Below are 18,266 nucleotides of genomic sequence, written 5' to 3'. Positions count from 1 at the left end.
CAGCAATATACCAAATCAACCAATATACCAAATCAACAGGCTGGATGCCTACCTCTTAGACCTACTAGTGCCCAGGGAAAGTAGTGTGGAGAATACTCTAAGTTCTTTCTTCTATCATGGAAGAAAGTGCAACTGGCCATACTCCCTCATTTGAACAATCAAGGTTCCCTTATCCCCAGATCTTTGGCTTACACATTTCTGGACAATTGTAGCTGCATCACTTTCATAGTCATCTTCTTTGGAGCTCGTGGACCCAGTCCGCACTTGCTGGGCACTACCCACATGGAGGATGGCCATGCAGGTTGCCACACTCACACCTGAAAAAGAAGATGCACAGGTCTCAGCCATGGAGTGCACCCAAGAATCCACCAAAGCTGAAACACAAAAGCACATCCCACCCACAAGCAATTCGATGATTTGATTACTTAAAATAAATGCCATTAAGAGCAAGACTAAATAGGTTTACTATACAATTCAGTAACCAGACTCCTAGGTATTTATCCAAATAAGCTAAAAACTTACACACACACACACACACACACACACACACACACACAAAACACACGAATGTCCTTCAATAGAAGAACACATAAACAAACTGTGGTATATCCATACAATGGAATATTAATTCAGCAATAAAAAGAAATGGACTATTAAGCCATGAGAAGACATGGAGGAACTATATGCATACTGCTAAGAGAAAGAAGCCAATCTAAAAATCCTGCTTATTGTATGATTCCAACTATATGACATTCTAGAAAAGGTAAAACTAGAGAGACAGTGGAAATCAGTGGTGTTACCAGGGGTCGAGGGATGGGGTAAGGAATGAACAGGCAAAGGGGATTTTTAGGGCAGTGAAACTATTTTGTACAATATGGTAATCATGGACACATGACACTATACATTTGTCAAAACCCATAGACCTGTACAACACAAAAATGAAACCCCACTGTAAACTACGGACTTTAGTTAATAATAATATGTCAATATTGGTTCATCAGTAATAAATCCACCATACTAATTAAAAGTATTACTGATAAGAGAAACTAGCTATAAGGGAGAGGGAGGATATGCGAACTCTATGAACCTAAAATTGCTTTAAAAATAAAATCTAAGCCAGGTGTGGTGGTGCATGCCTCTAGTTCCAGTTACTCGGGAGGATGATGTGGGAGGATCATTTGCACCCAGGGGTTTGAGGCTACAGTGAGTTATAATCACTCCACTGCACTCCCACCTGGCTGAAACACTAAGATTCTGTCTCTTAAAAAAAAAGTAATAAAAATAAATAATTAAGGCCGGGCGTGGTGGCTCACGCCTGTAATCCCAGCACTTTGGGAGGCCCAGGTGGGTGGATCACCTGAGGTCAGGAGTCCGACACCAGCCTCGCCAACATGGCGAAACCCCATCTCTACTAAAAATGCAAAAATTAGCCAGGCGAAGTGGCAGGCGCCTATAATCCCAGCTACTCAGGAAGCTGAAGCAGGAGAATCACTTGAACCCGGGGGGCGGAGGTTACAGTGAGCTGAGACTGAGCAATTGCATTCCAGCCTGGGCAAAAGAGCAAAACGCCATCTCAAAAAAATTATAATTAAATAATTAATTCATTCATTAAATTTAAAATCTAGAACCAGGCACAGTGGACTCAAGAGGCTGAGGTGAGAAGATCACTTGAGCCTAACAGTTCAAATCTAGCCTGGGCAACATAGCAAGACTGTATTTCTTAAATAAATAAATAATAAAATCTGGCCAGGCACGGTGGCTCACGCTTGTAATCCCAGCACTTTAGGAGGCCAAGGCGGGCAGATCATGAGGTCAGGAGATCGAGACCATCCTGGCTGACATGGTGAAACCCCGTCTCTACTAAAAATACAAAAAAAAATTAGCCGGGCATGGTGGTGGGCACCTGTGGTCCCAGCTACCCAGGAGGCTGAGGCAGGAGAATGGCGTGAACCCAGGAAACGGAGCTTGCAGTGAGCCAAGATTGCACCACTGCACTCCAGCCTGGGCAACTGAGGAGACTCCATCTCAAAATAATAATAATAATAATAATAATAGTAAAATCTAATAATTTCAAAAAATTAAAAATAAAAATAAATTTTAGGATTATGAAAAAAAATCCTATACCTGGAATTTCTCAAAGACATCATAGCCAAATCCCTTTCCTTAAATCAAATCCCAAGTGATCAAATTTTAACAAACCAGATTTGGGATCTTTAATCCGACTACGAATTTTTAAAGAATCTCTAGTCCTTACTGACTTTAATCACTTACTGACTGAGTACATTGAGATCCATGTGAGGGTAATGAAATCCCCTGGAAATCAAAATAAATAAACCCCAAATTTAAAAATGCAAAATCAACGGTAGAGCATGATGAAGCTCAATACTGGAAATTAGCTACGAGAGAACATATTCTCACATATATCCTTAACTTTCTACTCTTAATGCTGCTGCCCTAGCTGAGGCCCTAAATGTACGCTGCCTGAATGACTGCCAATTCCTCCTAAGTAGTTTCCCTGCCTCCAATATTTCCCCACACCAAAATACCTTGTACAGTACAGCCTGCATGTTCTTCCTAAAATATAGCTCAGATCCTCTCACAGCTCAGAATCTTTAATGGTCTCTACTGTCCACAGGATATGGTCCAAATGACTCAGTTTGCATTTCTAACTGAGTCTTACTTTCTGTCCAATTATACAACACCCACGAATAGCCAAAAAACCTACAGACTTACTTACACACACACACACACACACACACACACACACACACACACACAACTTATGTAGTATGTTCCCCCAAACTCTTGGATATGTTTTGTCTGCTTCTGCCTCTGCCTAGAAATAGCCAAGCCGAGATCCTACCTGACTTAAGATTCAACATCAGAGCTCCTTCATGATTACTGCCTTTCTCAACTGAAAGTGAGCTCTCCCTCCTCTAAACTTCCAAAGTACTTTCTCATCTCTCATTCAGTTTCTTCACTTATAAGTTATTTACTAATATCCTCTAAAAGACAGTAAGGTCTCTGAGGGCACAGATGCCTTTATCTTTATATTCCTATTCACACATAGATGTTCAAATTAAAACTGTTCAGAGAATGTAGGGAGATCAACCTCAGTAATTTCATGGTGTCCCCAAGGTCAGGTCTCCAAGACTATCTGCTCAAATCTTCACTTGCAAAACCAAGTAAACTTCTGAAATTGCTATAACTTCCAAGACATACCAGAGATATGATATGTCTCGGAACTTAAAGCCAAGGATCAGTGATCTGGGCTAAAAAGTCCTTTTAACAATAACTTAGAGTAAACACCAGCTGTCAGGCCCTGCTTCAAAGGCAGTAAGATCAACAGGAAAAAAGGGGATTTTATGGAAGCTTAAAGAATATCATTCTTCGCATTTATCAGTATAAACAGATACCACCTGTTCCACGAAGCCTTCTTCAAACCTGATCCCACAGCAAGACTCAATCCCTCTCTTCTCTGTGTACCGAAAATATTCTATACTTCTATTGCCTTTAATACTGTTTTATATTATACTATTTAGCCTTATGTGTTCTCTGCTGCTCAGATGTAGGCTCCTTGAGGGCAGAGACTACACGTAGTTCATCTCAATATCCCAACAGTCTTTGGGAATTTGCTTTTCATATAGTAAATATTTAATATCTGCATAGACTATAAAATCAAATATGCTTATAATGCAATGGCAGCAGTGAAACAACAGGACCATTTACAAAGATTCCTATTGAGACCTCATTTCACCTTGATGCGACATCAGATGATCCTTGAGAGAAGGGAGCAAGTAAAGGGGGATGAGTAGAGTATTCAGGAGGATTTTCATGGTTTCCTGAAAGTATATCTGTGCTTGACTGAGAAAATGAGACCAGATATAATAACTTCTCACCTGCATACAGACAACTTAGGCTGAGAACTGTCACATCTTGTAGACGAGAAGGATTGAGAGGTTCCAACACAGGTAGAGAAAGGGTATCCAATGCCATAGTTACATCAATCACCAATGAATGAAAGCTGGAACATGACAGAGATCGACAAGTGTCTCAGAATCATTCACTTCTATAATGTGACAGTTAAAGAAATTATCAGCATGGGCCCGGCACAGTGGCTCACGCCTATAATTCCAACACTTCAGGAGGCCGAGGCGGGAGGATTGCTTGAGCCCAGGAGTTCAAGACCAGCCTGGGCAACAAGACAAAACCCCGACTCTACAAAAAATACAAAAATTAGCCAGCCATGGTGGTGTATGCCTGTAGTCCCAGCTACTCAGGAGGCTGAGGTGGGAGAACTGCTTGACCCAGGAGACAGAGGTTACAGTGAGCCGAGATTGCACCCCTGCACTTCAGCCTGGGTGACAGAACAAGACCCTGTCCCAAAAACAAAACGAAACAAAAAAAGTAAAGCATGTGCACCATGAAGCACCTTACCCATTACGAACAGCAGTGGCATCTGCTACTGTTGCAGGCATTATGAAGAAGGAATTAGCTAACACTGCATCTTGGAACCGATTGATATAGCGTAGGAAATATGGCAGGTTCAAACACACACGCAACAGCTTCTCCGAGCCACCTAAATGAATGAAAACCACAACCTTACGAACAGGCCTTTGTCTGATGCTTGATTCTTATCCACGTGACAGAAGCACACTTAAGGAATTTTTGACAGCCCAGAAATAAGCTTTCTGATAACCGTTGGGAGTCTTACCAAGCTCTTGAAGACTAGCCACGTTCTGAGCTATGAACACATTCTTGGTTTTGATAGCTGAGGCTTGATCTGTAGATGACTGCTCATCATTTTCTCCTTCCACCTGAAAAGAAACATAAGGCCTGTCAAGATACTATTATCTCTTCACCAAACCAACTGTCAAAAGTGAGCAGTAGCTGCACGGATACTCTCCAGACTCCCCAGTTAATGAAGGGAAAATTCCTTACTAATGTTGTAGAAAACACAGGTTACATTTCCAGGAGGAGGGAAAAAATGTACAGCTTTAAAATATATATATGTTCTATAACCAAAATGGAGTGATGCCTTTATATAGAAAACTGTACATACACCTTACATCTGTTAATTTGCATTCAGAGAAGCCTAGAATGGTCGTCAAAACAGTAATAACTGTGGACAGAAGGAGTTGGGGTGAATTTTACTTGTTTTATTTTGTATTCCTCAATTTCTTTTGTCCCACAGACATGTATATCATTTTATATCACAAACATAAAATACATCACTTTTTCTCCCCTAGTGTTATCATCTCAACAAATCCCACAGAGAAGAAGACATTTGACTAAAGAAACTCACCAGAGTCTGTGTACTGATAGGTTGTGATGCTACAGTTCTAGGGTTAAAAACTGAGGTCAGCTGGTTCAAAAAATTCATCTGTACCTCCTTTTGCCTCAACTCAGGGCTTACTGGTGAGGCCAGCTCTTTCTGATCTTCCACTGTAAAATACAAAAGCAAAAAAAGGGCTGAGGAAAGTGCCACTAGAAGGCAAAGGTGCCATGGGAAAGGTGCCATGGGGGTGGTCATGTGATCAGATCCGTCAAAGGAACACCCACCGTCTGAAAGTGTCTTCACTGTTTGGGGCAGCTTGGCGGATTTCATCATTGCTGTAAATGTGATAATTTCAGTTCTATCTAGTCGGCTACAGCCAGTGCATAGGCCCTTGATTAGGAGAATCAAGTGTTTCTGAAAAGAAAACAAATGCAAATAGAGCTTTCAGAAAATTCTACTCTTTTGAAAATTCTAACTGGCACAGGGCCAAATTTAGGTTCATATAAACACTAAAGTAAAGACTGCAAGCTGATGTCCTTAGACCATATGTAGCTTGCAGATTTGTCTTACTGTTCTCACAATGTTTTTTTAAAATTTGAAGTGAATGAAAAGATTCCCATGCAAATCCGAACTTCTCACACTCAAATAACTCACAGTATAGCAACCTTGCACCTCCATTCCTGCATGGCAGTAATAAGCCAGAGCCAAATAGTGGTTGGCCCCTTTAGTTGGGGCCTGCAATCTTCTCAACTAGCACACTTTACTCATTTTCTGTTACCTACCTGGCCCCTGCAGGTATGTAAGTTTGCAATCCTTGAGAAGACTCTGTAGCCCCATGTACCAGAGGTTGGCAAACTACAGCTCCAATTCAACCACTGCCTGTTTTTGTAAATAAAGTTTACTAGAATACAGCCATGTTCATCATTTATATATTAATCTATCGCTGCTTTCACACTAAAAAGGCAAAGTTAACTAGCTGCAACAGATAACATACAGCCTGCAAATGATTTCCTATCTGGCCTATTACAGAAAAAGTTCACTGACCTCTGCTCTTTTCCACTAGTCAGTCACAACACTGCTTCAGAATAGGGCAAGAAATGGACCCATCACTCTCACCTGGGACACAGCACAAGCCTCATCTGGATTCTCCAGACGCAGGAGAGAAAACTCAATTAGAACTTTACAGGCTGCTGCCACTGACTGAAGTTGGTTCCGCGGAACTGAGAAAGTAATAAACATTACTCAATTTCAGACTGCTCAGCGTTGGTCAATAAATCAAGCAAAGTAAGTATTGAGCTCTATGTCCAACATTCCCAATATCATAACAATTATTCAGAGCCAAAAACCCAAGGGGTAAACAAAGGCATTTTGACATCAGTAACTATCAGATCAATTTATCTCGTATTTACTAGAAATTAGGATAACTATAATAGGAAATACTTACATCACACCAGTGCCAAGCACTTCAAAGGTACTAACTCATTTAATTCTTAAACCAATTCTATGAGGCAGATATTCATATTATCCCTGTCCATTTTTAACAGCTGAGCTAACTAAATGACTTGACAAAAGTCACACAGCTAGATTTAAATCCAGGCAGTCAGCCTCTAGAGTTCATGCTCTTAACCACTAAACCAGGAGTGTGCAATCTTTTGGCTTCCCTGGGCTACACTGGAAGAATTGTCTTAGGCCACACAAAAAATACACTAACAATAGCTGATGAGCTTTAAAAAAAAAAAAAAAGGCAAAAAAAAAATCTCCTAATGTTTTAAGAAAGTTTATGAATTTGTGTTGGGCCAAATTCAAAGCCATCACATGGTTCTCAGGCTGTGGGTTGGACAAGCTTGCACTAGACAATACTACTATTGTAGCAGTATTCCCATGGATTCTAAAATGACGTTCTGGTCAGGCATAGTGGCTCACACCTATAATCCCAGCACTTCAGGAGGCTGAGGCGGGTGGATCACTTCAGCCCAGGAGTTCGAGACCAGCTTGGGCCAGCATGGTCAAACCCCATCTCTACCAAAAATACAAAAATTAGTCTCATAACCCGATCTCAAAATAAATAAATAAATGGATAAAATTTTTAAGTATAACTTAAAAAAATAAAATGACTTCCTTACATAAAGTTTCTCCAAGCTAAAATTGATTCTTCTGCCAGTAGCCAGAGCTTGTAATAAACAGTATTGGATACTGAAGGATTACTCAGCAACTGGAAGAACTGTCTTGGGCCACACAAAAAATACACTAATTCTTCAGTGTCCTTTCAGTTTACTTGCTTAGCAAACTATTCAAATAAACAAATATGGTGACTCCTGCCTGTAATCCTAGCACTTTGGGAGCAAGCTAGGAGGATTGCTTGAGCCCAGGACTTCCAGACCAGCCTGGGCAATATAGGGAGACCCCGTCACTACAAAATATTAATTGGGCACGGTGGCTTGTGCCTGTAGTCCCAGCTAGGACTGAGGAGGCTAAGGCAGGAGAATCACTAGAGCCCAGGAGTTCAAGGATGCAGTGAGCTATGATCACGCCACTGCACTCCAGCCTGGGTGACAGAGCAAGACCCTGTCTCTAAAAAAGCAAATTTAAAATAATTAGAATTCTTCAGAACTATTTGAGTCAAGATTTTAGAAAAATGTAAAAATTCAGAAATGTAAAATAGGGCCTAGCCATTTTGGGGGTAGAAAAATGAAGAAAACGGAGAACTGAAGTTGAAATCCCTTCATATACCAGAGAACACAAAGGAGAATCCACATCCTCACCAAAACCAAATAAGGAACAGAGCCTTGAGTGGCTGCTAACTCCAGAGGTCAGTATCCACCACCGCCTCCCGCCCGGGGAAATTAACACACCAGTAATTACATGAGAAATCAATAAAATGCTTTGGATTAAGAAGGGAAAGGAGGTTGACAATACTTATAAAGCAGGTGTCCAAGCCAAGTAGTTTTAAAATTCTACTTGGTTAGCCTAGGTAAGGGAATTTCTGGAGCTTCATCCTAGCTGACAGTTGTCTTCACTCTTGGGTGAGCAGCTTAGGAGTGTTAAAACCTAGACTTCATTAACAACTTGTTCAGATACACTAACGAGAGGATAAACAATCCCCCTATTCACAAGCCCTCAGAAGGGAAGGACAAGAGTGGAATACTTACTGAGACTGCAAACTGTTGTAATATAGTGTGTGGAAAGTGCAACAAAAGATGAGTAGAATGGCTCGTACTGCTTCTCATGGTGCAGGATTTCGGATTCACTGCAAAAATAATAATAATTCAGCCAGCATCTACTTGGCGCTTACTATGTGCCAGATACACCTTTATGGATATAACATTATTTAATCCTTACTACCTGGTAGATAGTATCATCAACCTACTCCCCTTCAAGACTGGGAAAGATGAGACAGGTGGATCACCTGAGGTCAGGAGTTCAAGACCAACTTGGCCAGTATGGTGAAAACCCATCACCACTAAAAATACAAAAATCAGCTGGGCGTGGTGGCACGTGCCTATAGTCTCAGCTCCTCGGGAGGCTGAGGCAGAAGAACTGCTTGAACCTGGGAGGCAGAGGTTGCAGTGAGCCAATATTGAACCACTGCACTCTAGCCTGGGTGATAGAGCGAGACTTCATCTCAAAAAAAGATTGGGAAGGTGAAGCTTAGAGAATTAAAATTAAATATCTCATTCAAGGTCATCAGGCTTGGGAAGAAGCAGAGACTAACAAACAGAAAACATTTTCAAAGTCAAGCAGAACTAATGAAATGCAGGTAAAGACCTAACAGGATATCAATCTGTTCTATATTACTGACTGGCAAAGACCAATCGCTAATATGCCTTCATTATTGACAGCCAAAAAGGGGCAGACCAGAGTACTCAACATACTGTTAGTGGGAATACAGATTAAAGTAACCAATTTTAGACCAAATAAGGCTGGCCTGTAATGCAGTAACTTAAAAGGAATCAACAACTCAAGATAAGAAGTCATATGATCAGTGCTAAAGTCCAAAATTCACTGGATAACAGAGTTATCCCCTACCCCATCCCCCTGACTATAGACTAAAGCAAGATCACAAAAGAGTCAGTGATTTTTTTTTTTAACCACATTCCTTATCCTTAGCTGGGGAAATGCCCTCTTCTGAAAAAATCTAGAAGCCAACTAGGTTTAAAGGCTGGATACATTTAAAGTCATTCTATCAAATCAGGTGCTAATCCACAATTAATGAAACATGGGCCGGGCACGGTGGTTAGCCAGGTGTGGTGGCTCATGCCTGCAATCCCAGCACTTTGGGAGGTTGACGCGGGTGGATGACGAGGCCAGGAGTTCAAGACCAGCCTGGCCAAGATGGTGAAACCCCATCTCTACTAAAATTACAAAAATTAGCAGGGTGTGGTGGCACATGCCTGTAATCCCAGCTACTCAGAAGGCTGAGGTAGAGAATTGCTTGAACCCGGGAGGTAGAGGTCGCAGTGAGCCAAGATTGGGCCACTGCACTCCAGCCTGGGTGACAGCGAGACTCCGTCTCAGAAAAAAAAAAAAGAAACATGAAGGTAAAGCAAAGACTAAAATATATTTTATTAAATGGAAAGAACAACAGTGTGGTTGAACAGTTTACTTAGTGAGTCAATCCCCAGCAAGAAGTATCAACCTATGGCGGGACGCATTATAGCTGGTGGCTCAAGCCTGTAATCCCAGCACTTTGGGAGACAGAGGCTGGTGGATTATCTGAGGCCAGGAGTTCAAGACCAGCCTGGACAATGTGGTGAAACCCCGTCTCTAATAAAAATACAAAAATTAGCCAGGTGTGGTGGCACCCGCCTGTAGTCCCAGCTACTCACGAGGCTGAGGCACAAGAATTGCTTGAACCCGGCAGGCGGAGTTGCAGTGAGCTGAGATTGTGCCACTGCACTCCAGCCTGGGCCAAAGAGTGAGACTCCAACTCAAAAAAAAAAAAAAAAAAAGAGTATCAGCCTAAGAAGGGAAATGTAAACAGAGTGAACACTCCATTCACTGCCTGCAAGACTATCTACCTGCCAAATGAACACAGGAGCCAAAAGGACAAATCACTATTTGGAAGGTGCCAATGTCGGTGATGAATCACCTTAAATAACACTTGAGAGTCTGGCATTGCAAGTACTTTGCTATATGCAGATCAAGGATAAATGGGTATGTATCAAAGATTAGTCCCTAACTTAGAATAACTCCTTCACCAAGAAAAAATATTTATAGAGCATCTATGATGTGTGCAAGGATCCTCCTGCCCACTAAGGGTCATTTTCCATTTGTCAGGGTACATAAAAAGGAGAAAATAAAAACCTTTCCACAACAAGCAGCACTCAAAAGTTGCTGGTGACTAAACACTGTTTTAAGGCTCACATGTACAGCAGAAAACTCCCTACTAAATCCCCCTGTTTCTACCTCATATACTTAGTTTTTCCTTTACTTCCAGCCTTATACTTTATTTTTTTGAGACAGAGTCTCGCTCTGTCGCCCAGGCTAGAGTGTAGTGGCACGATCTCAGCTCACTGCAACCTCCACCTCCCAGGTTCAAGCGATTCTCCTGCCTCAGCCTCCCGAGTAGCTGGGATTACCGGTGCGTGCCACCACGCCCGGCTAATTTTTGTATTTTTTTTTTAGTAGAGATGGGGTTTCACCATGTTGGTCAGGCTGGTCTTAAACTCCTGACCTCGTGATCCACCGCCTTGGCCTCCCAAAGTGCTGGGATTACAGGCATGAGCCTCCACACCTGGCCCCACCCTTATACTTTCTTATTCGTTTTTCTAAGGCTTTCCCACTCTGTCATTTGCTGTTATTTTACTGGGTTTATTTACCTTTCCTGATTTATTTCCAAAGTTCAGAGCTGCTTATCCCCACTTTTTCCAGCTGAACAGGTTTACCAAATCTAAGAGAAATACTGCCCACCCAAAGGATGGGCTTAGCCTATTGCTTTCATACCCATTCTGATAATGAAATATATAAATATATATATATATAGGAGTAAACTCATTTAATTGCCTGGTTCAGTGTCATCCTATTGTGATCTAATGAACCCAACTTCCTCCCCTAGAAATACATAACATCCTTATTCCAATAAAGAAACAGGAAGAATGCATTTTGGGGAAAGATAGACATTGGCAGAGGAAAAATGGAACAGTCTTCAGCTCTACTTATAATGTGCATTGGGCAACTAAGGACAAACCTGGGAAAAATTGGTTTTGAAGACTTGAAGGAGGAAATAGAGAAGTAATGGACATTGTCATATCTCTTGATTTTAAAGAGTCAGCTAATAGGGATGTGCTGCCATAATTTCCAACCTCACCCTCATGCCCTGAGAAAATGTTAAGACACCAAGACACCAGAGAATAAGAAATGGAAAAATGGAACAAAGGACAAAAAGTTGAGTAGGAAGGAGAAGAATGAAGAAATGGAAGCAAATATAAGCATGGGAAGGAAAATAAAGAGATAGAGGTGAAAGTACGTCTTTGCTCTGGTTGGTCAAGTATCTTCCTGAATCACCTGTCGCTCCTAATGAACTGCAACAACAGCACCGCTAAGCCTGAAACACTGTGGATAGACAGAGAATCTGAAGCTTTTATACTCTATACCAAATAAATGTGATGCAGAGTACAAAGGGAAACAGCAGCTAAGCAGACAGGTCAGAGAAATCCAATTTGATGTGTAAGTGAAAAAAGAACTGGCAGCGTCTGGAAAAATCTAGCTCTTTTTAGGAAGAAATGGAATCTGAGGAGGGGCATCATAAAAGACTAAGGATTCACCTCCCTTCTCCCTCTTCAATATCATACTATCAATCTTTTTCGTAAATGGTAGAAATTCCACAAGCTCCTTTCCCCTCATCAGTTTCATGTACTCTCAAGTATATATAGAATCCATTATGATTATTCCTGTCTTTCTATCTATAATCTGCTGCATGTTAACTAAAGAACTGAAAACTGTCTTTCAGATTCTTCCCTCATACTCTTGACAAATCTGTGGTTAATGTGATACTAAGACATAGAAACAGTAGTCACAAAGACTAATCTCACAATCATGATCTATCTTTTGGTGGCAGGCTTTTTTTTTTTTTTCCTGTAGGTCAATTATCAATTTGCATCCTACTGCTTACATATTCAAAAGATCACGGCATTAGTGCATCCCTTTCTTCCTTTCAAGATTTTTAGGAAATGACTGTGCATTATCTAATGGAAATGTTGTAACAGTCTCCCCCTTCCAAAGTAGGTGTCTTTGCCCTAAATTCTAGCGAATATCTGGAAACAGAAACCTCGAACAGGTTTATCATTAAAAAGGCCAGGTCAGCTCAGAAAGAACTGGCTCAGAGAGAAGGAGAATATTTCTTTTTATCTACAGAGAGTCAATCAAATTGTCGAATGATAACCATGCTCACTAGCCTATCTTGCACAGAGTTAAGAAAGGAATTATCTGTACCTTAACAGAGAAGGCTACATTCAGCAATGATTATACTAATCCCATGGACGGCATGTGCTCCATTGAGCTAGTTCTGCTCCATTTCTGGCTTGGAAAAGTAACAGTGTGTTTAAAATGTTCTTTAAACTATGTAATAAGTAACAGTGTTAAAAAGAGTTTAAGCTGGGCCTGGTGGTGGGAGCCTGTAGTCTAGCTAGCTACTGTAGCTACTCAGGAGGCTGAAATAGAAGCATCCCTTGAGCCCAGGAGTTTGAGGCTGCAGTTAGCTGTAATCGTCCCACTGTACTCCAGCCCGGCCAACAGAGGGAGACCCTCTTTTTTTTTTTTTTTTTAGATGGAGTTTTGCTCTTGTTGCCCTAGCAATGGTGTGATCTCAGCTCACTGCAACTTTCGCCTCCCGGGTTCAATCAATTCTCCTGCCTCAGCCTCCCAAGTAGCTGGGATTATAGGTGTTACAGGCACGCGCCACCACACCCGGCTAATTTTTTGTATTTTTAGTAGAAACAGGGTTTCACCATGTTAGCCAGGCTGGTCTCAAAACCCCTGACCTCAGGTGATCCGCCCGCCTTGGCCTCCCAAAGTGCTGAGATTATAGGCGTGAGCCGCTGCGCCCGGCCGACCCTGTCTCTTAAAAAAGAAAAAATATTTTAGTAGCCTTTACTACTAAAAGACATGCTAGCTAGCTACATGCTATAGAGAAAAATCTTCCCTTTAAATAAATTCAGATATCTTTTTCTTTTAAAACATCTAATGACTTGAGAGTATGCTTTCCAACTCATCCATGTTGATCGATTCCTCCTCTATTTCAGTTTGGTTGCAAAGTCAAACTTAAGAAACAGGGGTTAGACCTAGGAACGTTTAATCTACCTTTTCTTCAAAAGGTCAATTTCAACTATAAAAGAAGGTAGAATGTGGTGTACTGAGGAGTCTCGAGCACGTCATCATTCTCAATAGTCAAGAGATAAATACAATGGCTAAGCAGGCTACCAGGTAGAAAGTAAGAGCTGGCATGATGGAGCCAGGATATCAAAAAAGGAAGCAGAGAGTAAGTAGTAGCCTGCAACAGAAAAACAGATGGTCCCCGGTGACAAGGAACAAAAACATGGCAGGTTTAACAAGAGAAAGAAACCAGGAAACTGCAGAAGATGGGAGTGGCAACACAGAACTAAAGTGGCAGCCTAGACATCTCAACCTCCGATTAGCTAGAAAACAAGGCCCACCTCAGCATCTACAGTGTTGGCTTTGATCTGGCACTATAGATTCCTATGCAAGACATACTCCCACAATTCTGAGACCTTTACTTTTTAGAAAGACAAATAAATAAAACCTTTGAGCTGGGTGCAGTGGCTCACGCCTGTAATCCCAGCACTTTGGGAGGCCAAGGCGGGCGGATCACCTGAGGTCAGAAGTTCAAGACCAGCCTGGCCAGCATGGTGAAACCTTGTCTCTATTACAAATACAAAAATTAGCCGGGTCTGGTGGCGCAAATCTATAATCCCAGCTACACGGGAGGCTGAGGCACAAGAATCACTTCAACTTGGGAGGTGTAGGTTGCAGTGAGGTAAAATCGTGCCACTGCACTCCAGCCTGGGTGACAGAGCAAGACTCCGTCTCCAAAAAATAAATAAATAAATAAAACTTTTACAAAACAGAATAATGATAGCAGGGTATAATTTGTGTGCTCCACGCTAGGGGTTGGCAAACTATGGCCTGCAGGCCAAATCCAGGAAGTTACCTGTTTTTGTATGGCTAAGAGTGGTTGAAAAAAAAAAAAAATCAAAAGAATAGTTTGTGACATGTAAATATTACATGAAATTCAAACTTCAGTGCCCATAGATACAATTTTAAACACAGCCATGCCCATTCATTTATGTATGGTGTGTGGCTGCTTTCACACAATGATGGCAGAGTTGAACAGTCCACACAGAGACTGCATGTCCCAAAACTATCTACTATCTGGCCATTTACAGGACGTTTGCCAACGCCTGCTTTATAACAAACTGAACACTTGATACGTTTAGCTGTTCTCACTGTAAAGAACTTGTAAGCCAGGTATTTCTTCTGGAAATTTTTCTTTAGATCATACTCCTCTCACACAGCCTGCAGAGGACACATAGGCTTTTAAAGCTAACTGAGCTCCAAAAACCAGAAGACTTAGAAGATCTTGCCTTCTGGCTGGGCACAGTAGCTCATGCCTGTAATCCCAGCACTTTGGGAGGCCAAGGCGGGTGGATCACAAGGTCAGGAGATCGAGACCATTCTGGCTAACACGGTGAAACCTCATCTCTACTTAAAATACAAAAAATTAGCTGGGCGTGGTGGCACGCACCTGTAGTCCCAGCTACTCAGGAGGCTGAGGCAGGAGAATGGTGTGAACCTGGGAGGAGGAGCTTGCAGTGAGCTGAGATGGCGCCACTGCATTCCAGCCTGGGTGACAGAGCAAGAATCCGTCTCAAAAAAAAAAAAAAAAAAAGAGACCTTGCCTTCCAATAAATGCGTTACCAAAGACCCATCAGTTTGGACTTATTTTCTAAGCCATAAAGAGAGATCTGATTAATGTCTACAAATACAACTCTTGATTATTTGTACAAACAGAGGGTATGGCAAAGACCACTACCACATGTATGGCAAAATTCAAACCTAGTGATGTATTTGGCTGGAGGGTGTTCCTTAAGTATTACGGCTTTAAAGGCATGGCCCCAGAATACAGGATTTACGGAAGGGTGTCAACAAATTATTAATATTTTATAACCTATCCAGCTCATGTCCAGAAAAACATAAAAGCAAATGCTCTAAAAAGACTGGAACGTTACTGATTCTACGTAACATGAGTATGAGTCAGGGAAAATACTGCCAATCCAAATGTTTAAAACAAAAAGTAGCTACGTAATTTGAAAGTAGTATATTTGAAACCTGTTTACGTCTTCAGAACATTCCTGGCCTGATGATTAGATAGCAAAATCCATCTGTAAAGCTGACTGTGAAGTTACCAAACTCAACCATTATTTTATTATAATTTGTTAAAAACTGCATCCAAAGGATTACAAGTCTAACAACAAGAAAAAGCACAAAAACAATTTGTCAAACCATAGGCCTCCTTTGAGTAACAAATAGCAATTTCTAACCTCTGGATAGCACCTAGATATACCCTTGTCATCATGAAGTTAAAATGACCCAGTTAACAACTGCAGGGAGTTGCTGAAATGAGGTATGGCTAGAAAAATGAAAGTCAGTCTGGCTTTAAAAGCAAAAGTCTACCATTAAACTAATGAAAGACTGCTCTGAGCACAGTATGTCAGGAAAAGGCAGGCACTCTGAGATCACCATCTTTGTACCTACACAACTGTCACTAGCTAAGAATCGCTGTGCAAAAAGACAAAAACACACAAAAGGAAACCAACGGATAGTACCGTTTGTAAAAGAATGTGATGATATTTTAATGCGAGGGGGATGGGAGGCAGCAAGAGAACACACACACCACACATCCTCTGGGAAAATGATCTCTCAGACTCACACACTGAAATGTTTTTAATCAAAGACCGATACAGTAGGAATGCACAAGGAGTGCAACGTAAAAAGAGGTCATCAATGTAGCTAGGGGCTTCAGTCACAGAAACAGCACGTGCCCCCACTGATTACAGCACCGCGGGGAGACCGTTATTAAATTATACCGTACGGCTCCGCTCCGGCCCAGGCTAGGGGGATGAGTGCGGGCGAGAAATGCAAACTCATCTGTGACTTGACCCAAGGGGCAGTCCCGTGAACATTCCCTTAAGAGGGCGAATGCATCTCAAAGTCACTCTCAACCCTGTCCGGCCACGCCCTCCCGCAAGGGAGGCCGCTAAAGTTTTGCTCCAGAGGGGAAACTGAGGTAGAGGTGATTTACATGGGTTGGCGGAAGGAAACCCAGGCAAGCCCTAGTCTCCCGGGGCCCGGGACCCTGAAGCCGTGGCTGGGGCGGGGATGCCCAAGGGGCAGGGGGCGGCCCGGAAAGCGGGTCCAGACGATCCGGCTCGAAATCCCCTCCCCCCCCCAACAGCGTCGCCCGCCGGAGCCGCCGCCCGGTACCTCTCGATGACTGAGGCCACCAGCTGCGGCAACTCCTTCATCTCGAAGGCGGAGTAGGACGCGGACAGCAGGGGCCGCACAGCCACCTCCCAGCCCGGGGTCGTGTCCGCCCCCGTTGCCGGGGTCCCGGGCGCTGGAGCCGCTGCCGCCGCCTCTTCGCCGCCGCTCGTCGCCATCTTCCGTCGTACTACTGCGGCTCCCTCCGGGGGCTTGCCACCGGCCCAGCGCCGCCTCCCGGGAGGGGGCGGAAGTGACGCCATCTGTCGCGTCAGACTGCGCGCCGCCGTCATGGGTCAAAAACGCGACGCGCGGAGCGGCCTTTGCTCTCACCGGGGTCGATCCGCGGCGAGGGAACGGATCGGAGACGCTGCGCCTGCTCAGAAGGTAGCGCAGCGGGGAAAGGCGGGACAGCGTTAACTTCTGAGCCTGCGCGGTGGGAGTTGCTCAAGCAGGTGGTAGCGACTTGGCTTCCGGGCAGCGGGGAAAGGTGAGTTTGGAGCATGGGTTCAGTTGGCAAGTCTAGGGCAGCAGAGTTGACTACGCCTCGGCGAATAGAATGGCCCTGGCCTGGGACAGCTAAGGACGACAAGAGGAGGCCGAAGCCTAAGACGCTTTCACCTGCTTCTTCCCCTGCCTAGATCCCCCCAATAGTAATACTAAAGAGCGCCATAGCTTACAAGGCTTTCTGCCTCTCACACCACCTTTTAATCACTGATCCATATTCCCTTCGCACTCAAATCTCTTCTGTTTGGATTGCCCTCATTAACAATCTGACCAGCTCGTACAATGCATCCCTCTTTGCAATTTGCCACGTATGCTTACGTGTTCCCCTTTTTTCTACTGGCAAGGAAAGAATGTAAGCTTTTATTCACAGGAGATGTCTGAGACTTTTGCCGGCAAAATGATCTGGCTACAAGATCTAAGAGGGAAAAGCAGTTTTCTCGAGGAAAGGTATTCGTGCATTAAGGACAGTCCTGTGTGTGAGATATTGGTGGACGGCTTCAAGCTCTAGGCCTGTGGCCTGCAGCCGGCCTGAATAAGACTTGGAAGAAACTGTGAAGACGGTTTCAAATTCCTAAAGCCCTGAAATTCTCCCCCAAGTTTAGGAAGAGCTTTTGTTCTTGGTGTGTAACACTGATAAATGAATTGGTACCTAGTGATTAATCTGCACTTTTATTAAGATATGCCATACTTTACCTTTTTTGAGACAGGATCTTGCTTTGTCGCCCAATGGCCCAGGCTGGAGTGCAGCGGCAGAGTTGCAGCTGGCTGCAGCCTCCACCTCCCTGGCTCAAGCAATCTTCCATCCTCAGCCTCCCCAGTAGCTGAGACTATACAGGTGCAGGCCACCACTCTTAATTTTTTTTGTTTGTTTGTTTTTAAGAGACAGGTCTCCCTACGTAGCCCAAGCTGCTAAGTCCTAGGTTCCTCCCACCTTGGACTCCCAAAGTGCTGGGATTACAGGCTTGACCCACTGCGCCCAGCCTGC

General features: G+C 43.1%; 1 protein-coding gene across 13 annotated transcripts in view; it reads right to left on the bottom strand.

The window, feature by feature from the left end:
• UBR4 (ubiquitin protein ligase E3 component n-recognin 4) overlaps positions 1-17,067 on the bottom strand; it is a 136,303-nt gene extending 119,236 nt beyond the window's left edge. For all 13 annotated transcript variants that reach the window (XM_063667865.1, XM_063667903.1, XM_063667873.1 and 10 more), the window contains exons 1-9: positions 16,778-17,067; positions 8,428-8,525; positions 6,395-6,498; positions 5,563-5,692; positions 5,306-5,445; positions 4,715-4,817; positions 4,438-4,579; positions 3,900-4,024; positions 193-317 (exon numbers count right to left, since the gene is read on the bottom strand). In XM_063667865.1, the coding sequence (XP_063523935.1) occupies positions 193-317; positions 3,900-4,024; positions 4,438-4,579; positions 4,715-4,817; positions 5,306-5,445; positions 5,563-5,692; positions 6,395-6,498; positions 8,428-8,525; positions 16,778-17,067 (1,257 nt within the window). The remainder of the gene's footprint in view (positions 1-192; positions 318-3,899; positions 4,025-4,437; positions 4,580-4,714; positions 4,818-5,305; positions 5,446-5,562; positions 5,693-6,394; positions 6,499-8,427; positions 8,526-16,777) is intronic.
• Between the last annotated feature and the right edge of the window lie 1,199 nt (positions 17,068-18,266).

Source organism: Pongo pygmaeus, chromosome 1 (genome assembly GCF_028885625.2).
Source record: "Pongo pygmaeus isolate AG05252 chromosome 1, NHGRI_mPonPyg2-v2.0_pri, whole genome shotgun sequence".
Classification (NCBI taxonomy): domain Eukaryota; kingdom Metazoa; phylum Chordata; class Mammalia; order Primates; family Hominidae; genus Pongo; species Pongo pygmaeus.
The sequence above is the reverse complement of the archived record's forward strand: the minus strand, read 5'-3'. Positions and strand labels throughout refer to the sequence as shown.